Source organism: Hyperolius riggenbachi, chromosome 11, assembly GCF_040937935.1.
Source record: "Hyperolius riggenbachi isolate aHypRig1 chromosome 11, aHypRig1.pri, whole genome shotgun sequence".
NCBI classification, from domain to species: domain Eukaryota; kingdom Metazoa; phylum Chordata; class Amphibia; order Anura; family Hyperoliidae; genus Hyperolius; species Hyperolius riggenbachi.
Genome location: NC_090656.1, coordinates 5,677,196 through 5,692,222, shown reverse-complemented (window position 1 = coordinate 5,692,222; position 15,027 = coordinate 5,677,196). Strand labels below are relative to the sequence as shown.

Genomic DNA, 15,027 nt, shown 5'->3' with positions numbered 1-15,027 from the left:
TGGCGGTGTAACACAGGAGATAGGAAGCGGTGTAACACAGGGAGATAGGTGGCGGTGTAACACAGGGAGATAGGTGGCGGTGTAACACAGGGAGATAGGTGGCAGTGTAACACAGGGGGATAGGTGGCGGTGTAACACAGGGAGATAGGTGGAGGTGTAACACAGGGAGATAGGTGGCGGTGTAACACAGGGAGATAGGTGGCGGTGTAACACAGGGAGATAGGTGGCGGTGTAACACAGGGGATAGGTGGCGGTGTAACACAGGGAGATAGGTGGCGGTGTAACACAGGGGGATAGGTGGCGGTGTAACACAGGGGGGATAGGTGGCGGTGTAACACAGGGGGATAGGTGGCGGTGTAACACAGGGGGGATAGGTGGCGGTGTAACACAGGGGGGATAGGTGGCGGTGTAACACAGGGGATAGGTGGCGGTGTAACACAGGGGGATAGGTGGCGGTGTAACACAGGGAGATAGGTGGCGGTGTAACACAGGGGGGATAGGTGGCGGTGTAACACAGGGAGATAGGTGGCGGTGTAACACAGGGAGATAGGTGGCGGTGTAACACAGGGAGATAGGTGGCGGTGTAACACAGGGAGATAGGTGGCGGTGTAACACAGGGAGATAGGTGGCGGTGTAACACAGGGGGGATAGGTGGCGGTGTAACACAGGGAGATAGGTGGCGGTGTAACACAGGGAGATAGGTGGCGGTGTAACACAGGGAGATAGGTGGTGGAGTAACACAGGGAGATAGGTGGCGGTGTAACACAGGGGGGATAGGTGGCGGTGTAACACAGGGGGGATAGGTGGCGGTGTAACACAGGGAGATAGGTGGCGGTGTAACACAGGGAGATAGGTGGCGGTGTAACACAGGAGATAGGAAGCGGTGTAACACAGGGGGATAGGTGTCGGTGTAACACAGGGGGGATAGGTGGCGGTGTAACACAGGGGGGATAGGTGGCGGTGTAACACAGGGGATAGGTGGCGGTGTAACACAGGGGGATAGGTGGCGGTGTAACACAGGGAGATAGGTGGCGGTGTAACACAGGGGATAGGTGGCGGTGTAACACAGGGGATAGGTGACTGTGTAACACAGGGGATAGGTGGCGGTGTAACACAGGGGGATAGGTGGCGGTGTAACACAGGGGATAGGTGGCGGTGTAACACAGGGGATAGGTGGCGGAGTAACACAGGGAGATAGGTGGCGGTGTAACACAGGGGGGATAGGTGACGGTGTAACACAGGGGGATAGGTGGCGGTGTAACACAGGGAGATAGGTGGCGGTGTAACACAGGGGATAGTTGGCGGTGTAACACAGGGAGATAGGTGGCGGTGTAACACAGGGAGATAGGTGGCGGTGTAACACAGGGGGGATAGGTGACGGTGTAACACAGGGGGATAGGTGGCGGTGTAACACAGGGGGATAGGTGGCGGTGTAACACAGGGGATAGTTGGCGGTGTAACACAGGGAGATAGGTGGCGGTGTAACACAGGGAGATAGGTGGCGGTGTAACACAGGGAGATAGGTGGCGGTGTAACACAGGAGATAGGTGGCGGTGTAACACAGGGGGATAGTTGGCGGTGTAACACAGGGAGATAGGTGGCGGTGTAACACAGGGAGATAGGTGGCGGTGTAACACAGGGGGGATAGGTGGCGGTGTAACACAGGGGGATAGGTGGCGGTGTAACACAGGGGATAGTTGGCGGTGTAACACAGGGAGATAGGTGGCGGTGTAACACAGGGAGATAGGTGGCGGTGTAACACAGGGAGATAGGTGGCGGTGTAACACAGGAGATAGGTGGCGGTGTAACACAGGGGGATAGGTGGCGGTGTAACACAGGGGGATAGGTGGCGGTGTAACACAGGGGATAGTTGGCGGTGTAACACAGGGAGATAGGTGGCGGTGTAACACAGGGAGATAGGTGGCGGTGTAACACAGGGAGATAGGTGGCGGTGTAACACAGGAGATAGGTGGCGGTGTAACACAGGGGATAGTTGGCGGTGTAACACAGGGAGATAGGTGGCGGTGTAACACAGGAGATAGGACGCGGTGTAACACAGGGAGATAGGTGGCGGAGTAACACAGGGGGGATAGGTGGCGGTGTAACACAGGGGGGATAGGTGGCGGTGTAACACAGGGAGATAGGTGGCGGTGTAACACAGGGAGATAGGTGGCGGTGTAACACAGGGAGATAGGTGGCGGTGTAACACAGGGAGATAGGCGGCGGTGTAACACAGGGGGGATAGGTGGCGGTGTAACACAGGGGGGATAGGTGGCGGTGTAACACAGGGAGATAGGTGGCGGTGTAACACAGGGGGATAGGTGGCGGTGTAACACAGGGGATAGGTGGCGGTGTAACACAGGGAGATAGGTGGCGGTGTAACACAGGGAGATAGGTGGCGGTGTAACACAGGGAGATAGGTGGCGGTGTAACACAGGGGGATAGGTGGCGGTGTAACACAGGGGGGATAGGTGGCGGTGTAACACAGGGAGATAGGCGGCGGTGTAACACAGGGAGATAGGTGGCGGTGTAACACGGGGATAGGTGGCGGTGTAACACAGGGAGATAGGTGGCGGTGTAACACAGGGAGATAGGTGGCGGTGTAACACAGGGAGATAGGTGGCGGTGTAACACAGGGAGATAGGTGGCGGTGTAACACGGGGATAGGTGGCGGTGTAACACAGGGGGATAGGTGGCGGTGTAACACAGGGGGATAGGTGGCGGTGTAACACAGGGGGGATAGGTGGCGGTGTAACACAGGGAGATAGGTGGCGGTGTAACACAGGGAGATAGGTGGCGGTGTAACACAGGGAGATAGGTGGCGGAGTAACACAGGGAGATAGGTGGCGGTGTAACACAGGGAGATAGGCGGCGGTGTAACACAGGGAGATAGGTGGCGGTGTAACACAGGGAGATAGGTGGCGGTGTAACACAGGGAGATAGGCAGCGGTGTAACACAGGGAGATAGGCAGCGGTGTAACACAGGGAGATAGGCAGCGGTGTAACACAGGGGGATAGTTGGCGGTGTAACACAGGGAGATAGGTGGCGGTGTAACACAGGGAGATAGGTGGCGGTGTAACACGGGGATAGGTGGCGGTGTAACACAGGGAGATAGGTGGCGGTGTAACACAGGGGGATAGGTGGCGGTGTAACACAGGGGATAGGTGGCGGTGTAACACAGGGAGATAGGTGGCGGTGTAACACAGGGAGATAGGTGGCGGTGTAACACAAGGGGATAGGTGGCGGTGTAACACAGGGGGATAGGTGACTGTGTAACACAGGGGGATAGGTGGCGGTGTAACACAGGGGGGATAGGTGGCGGTGTAACACAGGGGGATAGGTGGCGGTGTAACACAGGGAGATAGGTGGCGGTGTAACACAGGGGGATAGGTGGCGGTGTAACACAGGGGGATAGGTGGCGGTGTAACACAGGGAGATAGGTGGCGGTGTAACACAGGGAGATAGGTGGCGGTGTAACACAGGGGGATAGGTGGCGGTGTAACACAGGGGGATAGGTGGCGGTGTAACACAGGGAGATAGGCAGCGGTGTAACACAGGGGATAGGTGGCGGTGTAACACAGGGAGATAGGTGGCGGTGTAACACAGGGAGATAGGTGGCGGTGTAACACAGGGAGATAGGTGGCGGTGTAACACAGGGAGATAGGTGGCGGAGTAACACAGGGAGATAGGTGGCGGTGTAACACAGGGGGATAGGTGGCGGTGTAACACAGGGAGATAGGTGGCGGTGTAACACAGGGGATAGGTGGCGGTGTAACACAGGGGATAGGTGGCGGAGTAACACAGGGAGATAGGTGGCGGTGTAACACAGGGAGATAGGTGGCGGAGTAACACAGGGAGATAGGTGGCGGTGTAACACAGGGGGATAGGTGGCGGTGTAACACAGGGAGATAGGTGGCGGTGTAACACAGGAGATAGGTGGCGGTGTAACACAGGGAGATAGGTGGCGGTGTAACACAGGGGGATAGGTGGCGGTGTAACACAGGAGATAGGTGGCGGTGTAACACAGGGAGATAGGTGGCGGTGTAACACAGGGGATAGGAAGCGGTGTAACACAGGGGATAGGTGGCGGTGTAACACAGGAGATAGGAAGCGGTGTAACACGGGGATAGGTGGCGGTGTAACACAGGGGGATAGGTGGCGGTGTAACACAGGGGATAGGTGGCGGTGTAACACAGGAGATAGGAAGCGGTGTAACACGGGGATAGGTGGCGGTGTAACACAGGGGGATAGGTGGCGGTGTAACACAGGAGGGATAGGTGGCGGTGTAACACAGGGGGGATAGGTGGCGGTGTAACACAGGGAGATAGGTGGCGGTGTAACACAGGGAGATAGGTGGCGGTGTAACACGGGGATAGGTGGCGGTGTAACACAGGGGGATAGGTGGCGGTGTAACACAGGGAGATAGGTGGCGGTGTAACACAGGGAGATAGGTGGCGGTGTAACACAGGGAGATAGGTGGCGGTGTAACACAGGGAGATAGGTGGCGGTGTAACACAGGGAGATAGGCAGCGGTGTAACACAGGGAGATAGGCAGCTGTGTAACACAGGGAGATAGGCAGCTGTGTAACACAGGGAGATAGGCAGCGGTGTAACACAGGGAGATAGGCAGCGGTTCACACTATGGGCACTGCAGTGCATTATGACATTAGCAAATTATCACACAGCAATGTGCCCATTCACCTTCTAGCATCGAGTCCACAGTGCATTGGGCTCCATCATATTCACGCAAACTGATCTGTATGCTACCCGATGCTGCTAATAAAATAGAGCTGAAAAGTTTAAATTAAACATTTTATTATTTATTTTTGTTGGCAGCTGAATGAACTACATTATAGGTCACACCAAAATGGCTTCTGTACAAATTTTAGAGATCAAGTTGAAAATGGGAAAATTAGATAGCAGGGAGGTTCTATAGTGTATTGCTGCTACACATACTATTACTTATATGCTTTTGGTTTTTTTTTACATTAAACTCAGACTATCGAGCACAAACGTTTTAATTTCCCATGAGTCCAGGGAGCTTTGTAACTCGCAGGAAATATATGGTGAATATGGTAAGACCTCAACTCTATGGAAAGGAGATAATAGACTGTAAAAGGTCTACAGCAGTGTTGATCAAACTACGGCCCACGGACCATATCTGGCCCATATGCACTGTGAATCCGACCCACTGCTGGGCGGCCAAATTCCTCTCCGCCCTCCCTTACGAATTGCAAGGGACTTAAGTGAGAGGGTTAACTCATATGATTGCCACTTCCTCTGTCAGATCTCCATGGCCACAGCGACGTCATGTGACATGCCATCAGTACATACCAGCCAATCAGTACGTACTGGCCAAGTTTGCCCAGCCCTTGTCTACAACCTGTATGGATTGGTGCGCAACCACATAAACTTCAATCTCAAAAGTCAAACATATAATTTATGTTAATAATCATGATTGGTTTCAAAATTCGCGTACATTTAATAGAGGCCCCTGGTAATCTGGGAGCTGGATCCTGCCGAAAATCTGTTTGATAGTTGGAAGATTAGCAATGTTACAGATCATGGGACTAATTGATTCAGACCGACCACATTATCAATCATTTCCCTAAAGATTTTTTTTTAATAGATAGATCATAACTGGTCTAGATATGATTGCGAGTTGGATTTGTGGTGTGGGTTGATTAATCGTGATGATCATGTCTGGGAAAATTCATGGAGAAGCATGTGATCAGTCTGGTCAGGTGAAAGATATGTAAGTCTCTGATTAGTGATGGCCGTGTCTAGGAGAAGTCATGGAGAAGCATGTGATCAGTGTGGTCAGGTGATAGATATGTAAGTCTGATTAGTGATGGTCGTGTCTAGGAGAAGTCATGGAGAAGCATGTGATCAGTCTGGTCAGGTGATAGATATGTAAGTCTCTGATTACTGATGATCATGTCTAGGAGAAGTCATGGAGAAGCATGTGATCAGTGTGGTCAGGTGATAGATATGTAAGTCTGATTAGTGATGGTCGTGTCTAGGAGAAGTCATGGAGAAGCATGTGATCAGTCTGGTCAGGTGATAGATATGTAAGTCTCTGATTAGTGATGGGCGTGTCTAGGAGAAGTCATGGAGAAGCATGTGATCAGTGTGGTCAGGTGATAGATATGTAAGTCTCTGATTAGTGATGGTCGTGTCTAGGAGAGGTCACTGAGAAGCATGTGATCAGTGTGGTCAGGTGATAGATATGTAAGTCTCTGATTAGTGATGGGCGTGTCTAGGAGAAGTCATGGAGAAGCATGTGATCAGTGTGGTCAGGTGATAGATATGTAAATCTCTGATTAGTGATGGTCGTGTCTAGGAGAAGTCATGGAGAAGCATGTGATCAGTCTGGTCAGGTGATAGATATGTAAGTCTCTGATTAGTGATGGTCGTGTCTAGGAGAAGTCATGGAGAAGCATGTGATCAGTGTGGTCAGGTGACAGATATGTAAGTCTCTGATTAATGATGGTCGTGTCTAGGAGAAGTCATGGAGAAGCATGTGATCAGTGTGGTCAGGTGATAGATATGTAAGTCTCTGATTAGTGATAGGCGTGTCTAGGAGAAGTCATGGAGAAGCATGTGATCAGTGTGGTCAGGTGACATATGTAAGTCTCTGATTAGTGATGGTCGTGTCTAGGAGAAGTCATGGAGAAGCATGTGATCAGTGTGGTCAGGTGATAGATATGTAAGTCTCTGATTAGTGAAAGGCGTGTCTAGGAGAAGTCATGGAGAAGCATGTGATCAGTCTGGTCAGGTGACAGATATGTAAGTCTCTGATTAGTGATGGTCGTGTCTAGGAGAACACTGCATACAGGACTCGACCCTCCAGGGATGTAATATCCAATTTTGTATTTTATTTCATTGTTGCGGATCACATGCTTCTCCATGACTTCTCCTAGACACGAACTAGGAAAACAATGGTCCACCAGCCTCAGGATATGTGATACAAATTCCTCGTACAACATATATAGACATAGATAGATACAATCAAACAACATATATAGACTTGGACAACACACCACACCCAAAGCATTGGGGGGCGGGCACATACTTCAAAGAATTTTAACCCTTTCCAGGGTAAAGAGTAGCCACTCTTTACCCTGGAAAGGGTTACAATTCTTTGGAGTATGTGCCTGCCCCCCAATGCTTTGGGTGTGGTGTGTTGTCCAAGTCTATATATGTTGTATGATTGTGTCAGAAGTTTAAGCACTTGAGAAAGGGCCACTGCCCGAAACGTCGTGCTATCTTTGTATACTTTTTATATCCGCAACAATGAAATAAAATACAAAATTGGATATTACATCCCTGGAGGGTCAAGTCCTGTATGGAGTGTTCTGCTTTCGAGACTGTATACATTGAGAGGTGTGATGGACCCCTCATCCTAGTAGGACTCCCCGAGGAATTTGTATCACATATCCTGAGGCTGGTGGACCATTGTTTTCCTAGTTCGTGTCTAGGAGAAGTCATGGAGAAGCATGTGATCAGTGTGGTCAGGTGACAGATATGGAAGTCTCTGATTAGTGATGGTTGTGTCTAGAAAAAAGTCATGGAGAAGCATGTGATCAGTGTGGTTACGTGACAGATATGCAAGCCTCTTATTTGCTAGTCAAGATCATGTGATCGCAGCAAATCAGAACCTTAGAAATACTGTAACGCTCGGTGAAGCACAGAGAGGTCTGATTACCGGTGAACTGCAGTATCACGGGAAATACAGACGTATATCAGATTATATGTGATCTGCAGTATCACCGATAATCCAATATACTAGCTAACCTCTGGCCACCTGAGTAGAGTGTAGTGATTGGTGCAACAGTAATATGGAGGACAAGCCTCAGTGCAGCAAGGAGAACTGCACAGATTCCTTCCACAGGTCTGAGCTCTCCGAGACGGGAGGAGTCAGACTTACAGTGGGAAGGAAAGTCCGAAAGTGACACTCAGGCGCAAGTGTCACTAATGGGACAAGGAACCGCCTCCAATCGTGAGGTCGGTTCTCGAGGTCGGGCAAGCCAAGTCGTAAACACACTGACAGATAAGGTACAGATACAGTAGGCAGAGGCGGAGTCTAGGTGCAGGCAGGGTTTGGCAACAGGTATCAGAAATATCGGAGTACAAAATCAGGAGGCAGAGGCGGAGTCTAGGTACAGGCAGGGTTCGGCAACAGGTATCAGAATAACGAGGTACAAGGTCAGAGTTCAGAAGGATAGTCGAGGGAGGCAAAGGTCATAACATATAATCACAATCAAACTAGTACTTTAAGCTATCAACAAAATCTAGCTTAGTGTAGGATTACAGCTCCAGCTGGTCCCGGCACACTAACGGATCTGACTAACGGATCTGGGTGCTCCCACGTATGTGAACGCAACGCCAGACAAGGAACAAATGAACAGCCGGCAATATATATACCTAAATGCCTTTCAGCACCTCCCTAAGTGCTGAACCAATAGGGAGAGGTGCTGGCGTCAGCTGACCAGCCTGGTCAGCTGACTCTCCTCAGGAAGTCATAAATTATGTCTGAGTGCGCGCGCGCGCGTCACTCTTACTCCTGAGGGACTACATGTCCCAGCTCCAGCTGCCCCGCTCTGCGGAGTCTCCGCAGCGGGGTTATGGGCAGCAACCGCCGCGTCCCACGCGGCGGTTTCTGCGTGCCCTGCCGACGCTTGCCCGGAGAGAGCCGCCTCATGCAGAGGAGAGGCGGCAGCCTCTCCGTGTGTGGCAAGCGTCTGTACGCGGAAGGAGCCGCCTGCCGCCGGATCATGGCGGCGGCTCTTCCGCGTTCTCACAAATACATCAGCTGATCAAACAAATCACATGCTTCTCCATGACTTCTCCTAGACATGACCATCACCATCTATTGAATATGACCTTTTCTTTCGATCTGAATGATCTTATTGAAAAATATATTTTGCCAAAAATTGTACAATTGATGGCCACCTTAACACTAAGCCTCCTCCATGTAATCCTAACACTAACGCGCCCCCCCCCCCTCCATCTAATCTTAACACTGCCCTACATACGCCCCCTACCTACTGTATGCCAAACACATTGTGAGCGCAGTTCCGCAGCTGATTATTAATATTATTTAGTATTTAAATAGCGCCGACATATTACGCAGCGCTGTACAGAGTATATTGTCTTGTCACTAACTGTTCCTCAGAGGAGCTCACAATCTAATCCCCACCATAGTTATATGTCTATGTATGTGTGTATCATGTAGTGTATGTTTCATAGTCTAGGGGCAATTCAGGGGGAAGCAAATTAACATATCCATATGGTTTTGGGATGTGGGAGAAAACTAGAGTGCCCAGAAGAAACCCACCTAGACACGGGGGAACATACAAACTACATGCAGATAGTGCCCAGGTTGGGATCCGAACCAGAGACCCAGCGCTGCAAGGCAGGAGCGCCAACCACTATGCCACCGTGCTGCTTATGTAGCTGAACCCCAGGCACCGGATTACTCACCCCCGCCACTGCAAATAGCCCAAATTACTTGGTGTTGCCATAGCCACAAATTACATTGTGGTCTACGGTGGCCCCCAATAAACCAAACAGATGGTGCTTCCACACTCCTTCATCTAAATCAGCCATGTTCAGGTTTAGTTGGGTTCTAACATGTTTGTGTCTCAGTTGAATGTGGCCTTTGTATTGAGTCGCTTCTCTCTTTCTTTTCAGAGCTGTTGGAACTGCGGCCGAAAAGCCAGTGAGACCTGCAGTGGTTGCAACACAGCCCGATACTGTGGTTCTTTCTGCCAGCACAAAGACTGGGAGAAACATCATCACGTATGTGGCCAATCCATGCATCACCCTCCCAGTGCACCACCAGCACCAACCACCCCCGCAACGCCTGCAGCCAGCCCCACTGCAAGTAGCTCCGCCTCTCGGTCTGGGACCCCTGCCACGCCTCTCCTCCTGGACTCAGCCTCCCGCTAGCAGAGACCTCACATGCCGAAAATCTTAGGACGGAGACCAACCACTTTCGACGCACAGGTGGCCGCTTTAGACAACCTCACTATTGGCATCTGCTAGTGCCCATCAAGCCTATACCTTCTCTTGTGTCTTCTTGGGTGGTTAGGAGGACACTGTGTGTCAGTGTGGATTGGCTTTGACCCACAAAGAAGCTATATGTTACAAAAAGCCCCGTCTTGGCTTTTAATATTGGAGTAAAAATCCCTAGACAGGGGTCCAATTTAGAAGATCAAGTCTCGGGGCAAAAACTTCTCTGAAATCTTTGGCTTTAAATGAAATGGAAATCCAAAAAAATAAAAAAGGAAAGTATAAATATGAAAACTACCTTGCTAGACAGCCAAGAAATGTCCAAACACCAAGAACACCTCTTTAAAAGAAGTCCAAAAATGATAATAACCCCTAACCCAAGCTTTTTCCTTCACCAGCCCTGCCAAAGCATGGTCAAGAGGAGTGGGAGGGGGCTTCCTGGAGAGAACAGGAAACCGCAAAGGATTCTGGGAGTCCTGCTGGGTGCCCAGCAGCTAGAGGAAGACACCTCATCCAAACCAATGCTGAAGAAAGGACTGCTCTGAGGAGGCACCACCACTGGCTGCACTTCCAGATAAACTTCCTCCTCTACCTCTCTTGTAGCAAACACACCTCACGTGTTGCTCCGCTGTTCAGGACCCCAAAGTTCAAGTCCAGCGCTTGGTTTGTCCAAGAGGGATTTAAAAATAGACAACTGGAGGCGCCATTTCTGTCCTGTACAGACAGACAGTGACGTTTTTGCGTATCGGCGTCTCTGCTCCACCCAACCTCCGCTTGCCTTTGCGGCATGCGCCATTACCCCAAATAGAATACTTCGTGAACAGTCATGGCCAACACACTCAAGGTGGGAGGTGAATCCGGGAGCCCACCTGGTTCATAGACTTTAAGCCCACGTTTGGCAAAATTGTACAGTCTTTTTTTGTCTTTTATTTTCTATTTATAAAAAAAAACCACAGAAGAATTCCCGTGTAGGGGACACGAGTGCAATATGATAAGTGCAAGGCTACTGATGGACAGGGGAGTTAGCTGCAAAGTTATAGACACAAAGCGCCAGTAATGCTAAGAGAGCGCGCAAGGAACGCAGCCCAGAAACCGTGCAAAGGCACAATTGTCACAACAAGGCTGTAACAGGGAGAAACGAGCTGAGATGCGGGCGTGTCACATGGTGACTTCTTGCCACTAGTCGCTAAGGGCTGGGGTTTGTCCCTGTGGGTAGTCAGCCAATGCTGATGCTAGCCGTTAGCAATAGACTCTCATTAGGAGCGACTGTCGTTTCTTAGAAAGACCACCACCTGGGCAACTGCAGGTAGCAACTGACATTTTGGCAACAGTCACTCCTACTGAAAGCTAATTCCTAGTGAGTAGTCTCAGTACCTAGAGAACATTACAGTAACCAGTGACAAGTCCAAGCCACTAGTAGCTGTGGCCCAACTGGTCAGCCATGTCACATGACCCCCGCCCCTAGGAACCAGAATGCAGATGGGTACTGCACTCCTTTTGGATAAGTAAAAGGGTGTGGAAGCTATTAAATGTATGGCCACCAAAGCAGTTCAAGAGTTGAGTAGCAGCCTGCGCACTGCAGTGTGATCCAGTCACATTTAAAGGGATATTCCACTTTTGTTTTGGTTTATTGTCATGAAAAGCAAAGTCAATCTGAATGGTTTGTGTTTTCCTTTAAGTGTCTATGATGTCATGGAATGAAGCTATTTATCCTGTTACAGCAAATGGGACAAGGTGACTGTGCAGGATGGTGACTTCCTTAGTAATCTTCGGCACGGGGCCTGATTTACAAAGGCATCTCCTGGCCAGTTTTACCGCAGAAGAAAATTTAGGCTTTGAAATTGTCCTGGATGTATTAAAGTGGCAGGAGGAGGCCAAAGTCCACATAAGTTGGCAGGAGCTAGGAATAGTGCCCTGGTCTTTGCTCTGAAGGTAGACAGCCGTGTGCCAGGAGGAAACCACACACACATAGACTGGCAGGAACTAGGTAGTGGTGCTCTGGTCCTAGCTCTGAAGGTAGACAGCCATATGCCGGAAGGAGGCCACACTACACACAAGCTGAGAGGAACTAGGTAGTGGTGTTCTGGTCTTAGCTCTGAAGGTAGACGGCCGTATGCCAGGAGGAAACCACACTACACATAGACTGGCAGGAACTAGGTAGTGATGCCCTGGTATGAGCTCTGAAGGTAGACAGCCGTATGCCAGGAGGAGGCCATACTACACACAAGCTGGGAGGAAGTAGGTAGTGGTGCTCTGGTCCTAGCTCTGAAGGTAGACAGCTGTATGCCAGGAGGAGGCCAAAGTCCACATAAGTTGGCAGGAGCTAGGAATAGTGCCCTGGTCTTAGCTCTGAAGGTAGACAGCCGTGTGCCAGGAGGAAACCACACACACATAGACTGGCAGGAACTAGGTAGTGGCGATCTGGTCCTAGCTCTGAAGGTAGACAGCTGTATGCCAGGAGGAGGCCATACTACACACAAGCTGAGAAGAACTAGGTAGTGGTGCCCTGGTCTTACCAGCTCTGAAGGTAGACAGCCATATGCCGAGAGGAGGCCACACTACACACAAGCTGAGAGGAACTAGGTAGTGGTGCCCTGGTCCTAGCTCTGAAGGTAGACGGCCGTATGGCAGGTGGAGGCCACACTACACATAGGCTGGCAGGAACTAGGTAGTGGTGCTCTGGTCTTAGCTCTGAAGGTAGACGGCTGTATGGCAGGAGGAGGCCACACTACACATAGGCTGGCAGGAACTAGGTAGTGGTGCTCTGGTCTTAGCTCTGAAGGTAGACGGCTGTATGGCAGGAGGAGGCCACACTACACATAGGCTGGCAGGAACTAGGTAGTGGTGCCCTGGTCTTAGCTCTGAAGGTAGACGGTCGTATGCCAGGAGGAAACCACACTACACACAAGCTGAGAGGAACTAGGTAGTGGTGCTCTGGTCTTAGCTCTGAAGATAGACAGCTGTATGCCAGGAGGAGGCCACACTACACATAGACTAGCAGGAACTAGGAATGATGCCCCGGCCCTAGCTCTGAAGATAGACAGCCATATGCCAGGAGAAGGCCACACAATGCACAATCTTGCAGCAGATCCCAGTGGTAATACCTGTAGATCACTGACCCAGGAGTGCATTTGTAAAACAGGCAGTTCGTTTCATGAGAAAGCCCAACTGTGTGACATGGAAGCTCTCACAAGGTTTGACTCGGTGTTTGAAGGACGGTGGTCCATCACAAGCAGCTTCTCTCTTTCAGCCGCCCGCTGTGCAGCTCACAAGAGCGGAGAACCTGGTTGTCCTCAGACTCTCCTCCTAAATAGAGTTCCTGATAAACCTGTTCTGTGTGCAGCAATGCCATAAAAAAACCTATTCTGCAAATATACTACCAGCTTATTTATTTCATTGTCTGACAGTGCATATAAACGCCATCTTCCATGTGACCTGAGCCTGCGACATTCATGATTGGCTGAGAGCTCTTACAGAACATCTCCAGTTTATTTCTCTTCTTTCTTTTATTTTGGACGCAGCCACAACCTCCAGATCATCCAGTTTTAGTGCAGATTCCTGTCTTGGGCAATATCACAGCAGTGAGCGAGGAAGTCGCTTTTAGGCCTGAAACCCACTAGAAAGCACAAAGCGCAATCACTAGCGATTTGTGATAGCGCTTTGCAAGCAATTTTTTGAACGAATTCCCTGTTCCTATACAATTCATTAGTATGGCAACGCTCCCAAAATGCTGCATGTCCTGCGATTTCAATTTCCTTAATCGCAATCTCTTTAGCGGGATCTGTCCCATCCATTTACATTGGCAGAGCATTTAGAGAAATCGCTAGCGATTTAAAGAGCTCCCTAAACTCTTAAAAAAAACGCTCTAGTGGGTTCCAGCACTCAGACAGCAATAAAAACCTGACGGGGGTGGGGATAATTCTGTCTGGGGATAAAGGAAACCTTTTGTTGCTGTTTCGGGCTCACCCGGAGCAATGCACTCATTTCCTGTCACTGGCAACAAAAGGGAGTTAAAGGAGACATCCGACACAAACAAAGAAAGATTAAATCCCTTCACTTATTTTAATACTGAAAAATTTTTGGGCTTTAAATGCTAATTAAACTCAAAATTAAAGCAAATTCTGACAGCAATCAGGTTGAAAAGTGAATATAAACGGTATAGAAGCAAAGTGTTGGACAGAATGTGCTTGTCACTGCAGTACAGCTCATTTCTTGTCTTTTCTGGATGCAGCTGCTGAGTGGGTTAATCAGGAGCGAGTGACCACGTCAGTAAGGAGAACAATAGATGTATGTTATAGCAGGGCTGTTTCTGGCCCAAGGCAAGTCAGCTGTTACCTGCCCCTCCACCCCCTAAACTTCTGAATATGAAGTCTGTAGATTAATTTTCTTTGCAGACAACCATGACGAATTGATACGTTAGATACAAAAATATTGTTTTTCAAAACAAGTCTATGAAGGATATATATGTATTATCATTACCAGGCCAGACACACCTCACCCACATAACAAGTCCCTCCAATAAATGTTGAGAGGTGTGTAACCACTTTATTAAAGAGAACCTGTAATTAAAAAAAAAAAGTGCCTCTGGGGGATATTTACCTCGAGAGGGAGAAGCCTCTGGACCCTAATGAGTGTTTCCCTTTCCTTTCGTGAAAAATTTTTTTTTCGGGGGGGGGGGGGGGGGGCAGCACTGGATTGGTGCTACACAGGAGGATGGGGGAGGCTCCAGAGACTTCCCCCTCCTGAGGTAGAGGCACTTTTTTTTACCTTACAGGTTCTCTTTAAGACATTACACTATTTGTGTGAAGTCTGGGTATTAACAGGTTAAAATATTATGTTAATCAATAGTAGAATTTAGATGTTCAAATTACCATTCATTGCAATCTTAATGGAACCAACAGTTGTCTATTAGAATCCGTAAAGCATAGTTTGCTAAGAATAGTTCCTTGGTGCCCCCTCCAGCAGCTGTCACCCTGGGCATCTGCCATGGTAGGTCTACACCTAAAAAC

At 49.7% G+C, this 15,027-nt stretch overlaps 1 protein-coding gene across 2 annotated transcripts in view; it reads left to right on the top strand.

The window, feature by feature from the left end:
* The window catches only part of LOC137538314 (protein CBFA2T3-like), a 386,498-nt gene extending 371,834 nt beyond the window's left edge, over positions 1-14,664 (top strand). The window contains exon 13 of one of the 2 annotated variants that reach the window (XM_068260399.1): positions 9,698-14,664. In XM_068260399.1, coding sequence (XP_068116500.1) covers positions 9,698-9,955 — 258 coding nt within the window. In that variant the 3' untranslated portion in view covers positions 9,956-14,664. The remainder of the gene's footprint in view (positions 1-9,697) is intronic. The other variant, XM_068260400.1, reaches the window with a different exon arrangement.
* The last annotated feature ends 363 nt before the right edge of the window (positions 14,665-15,027 follow it).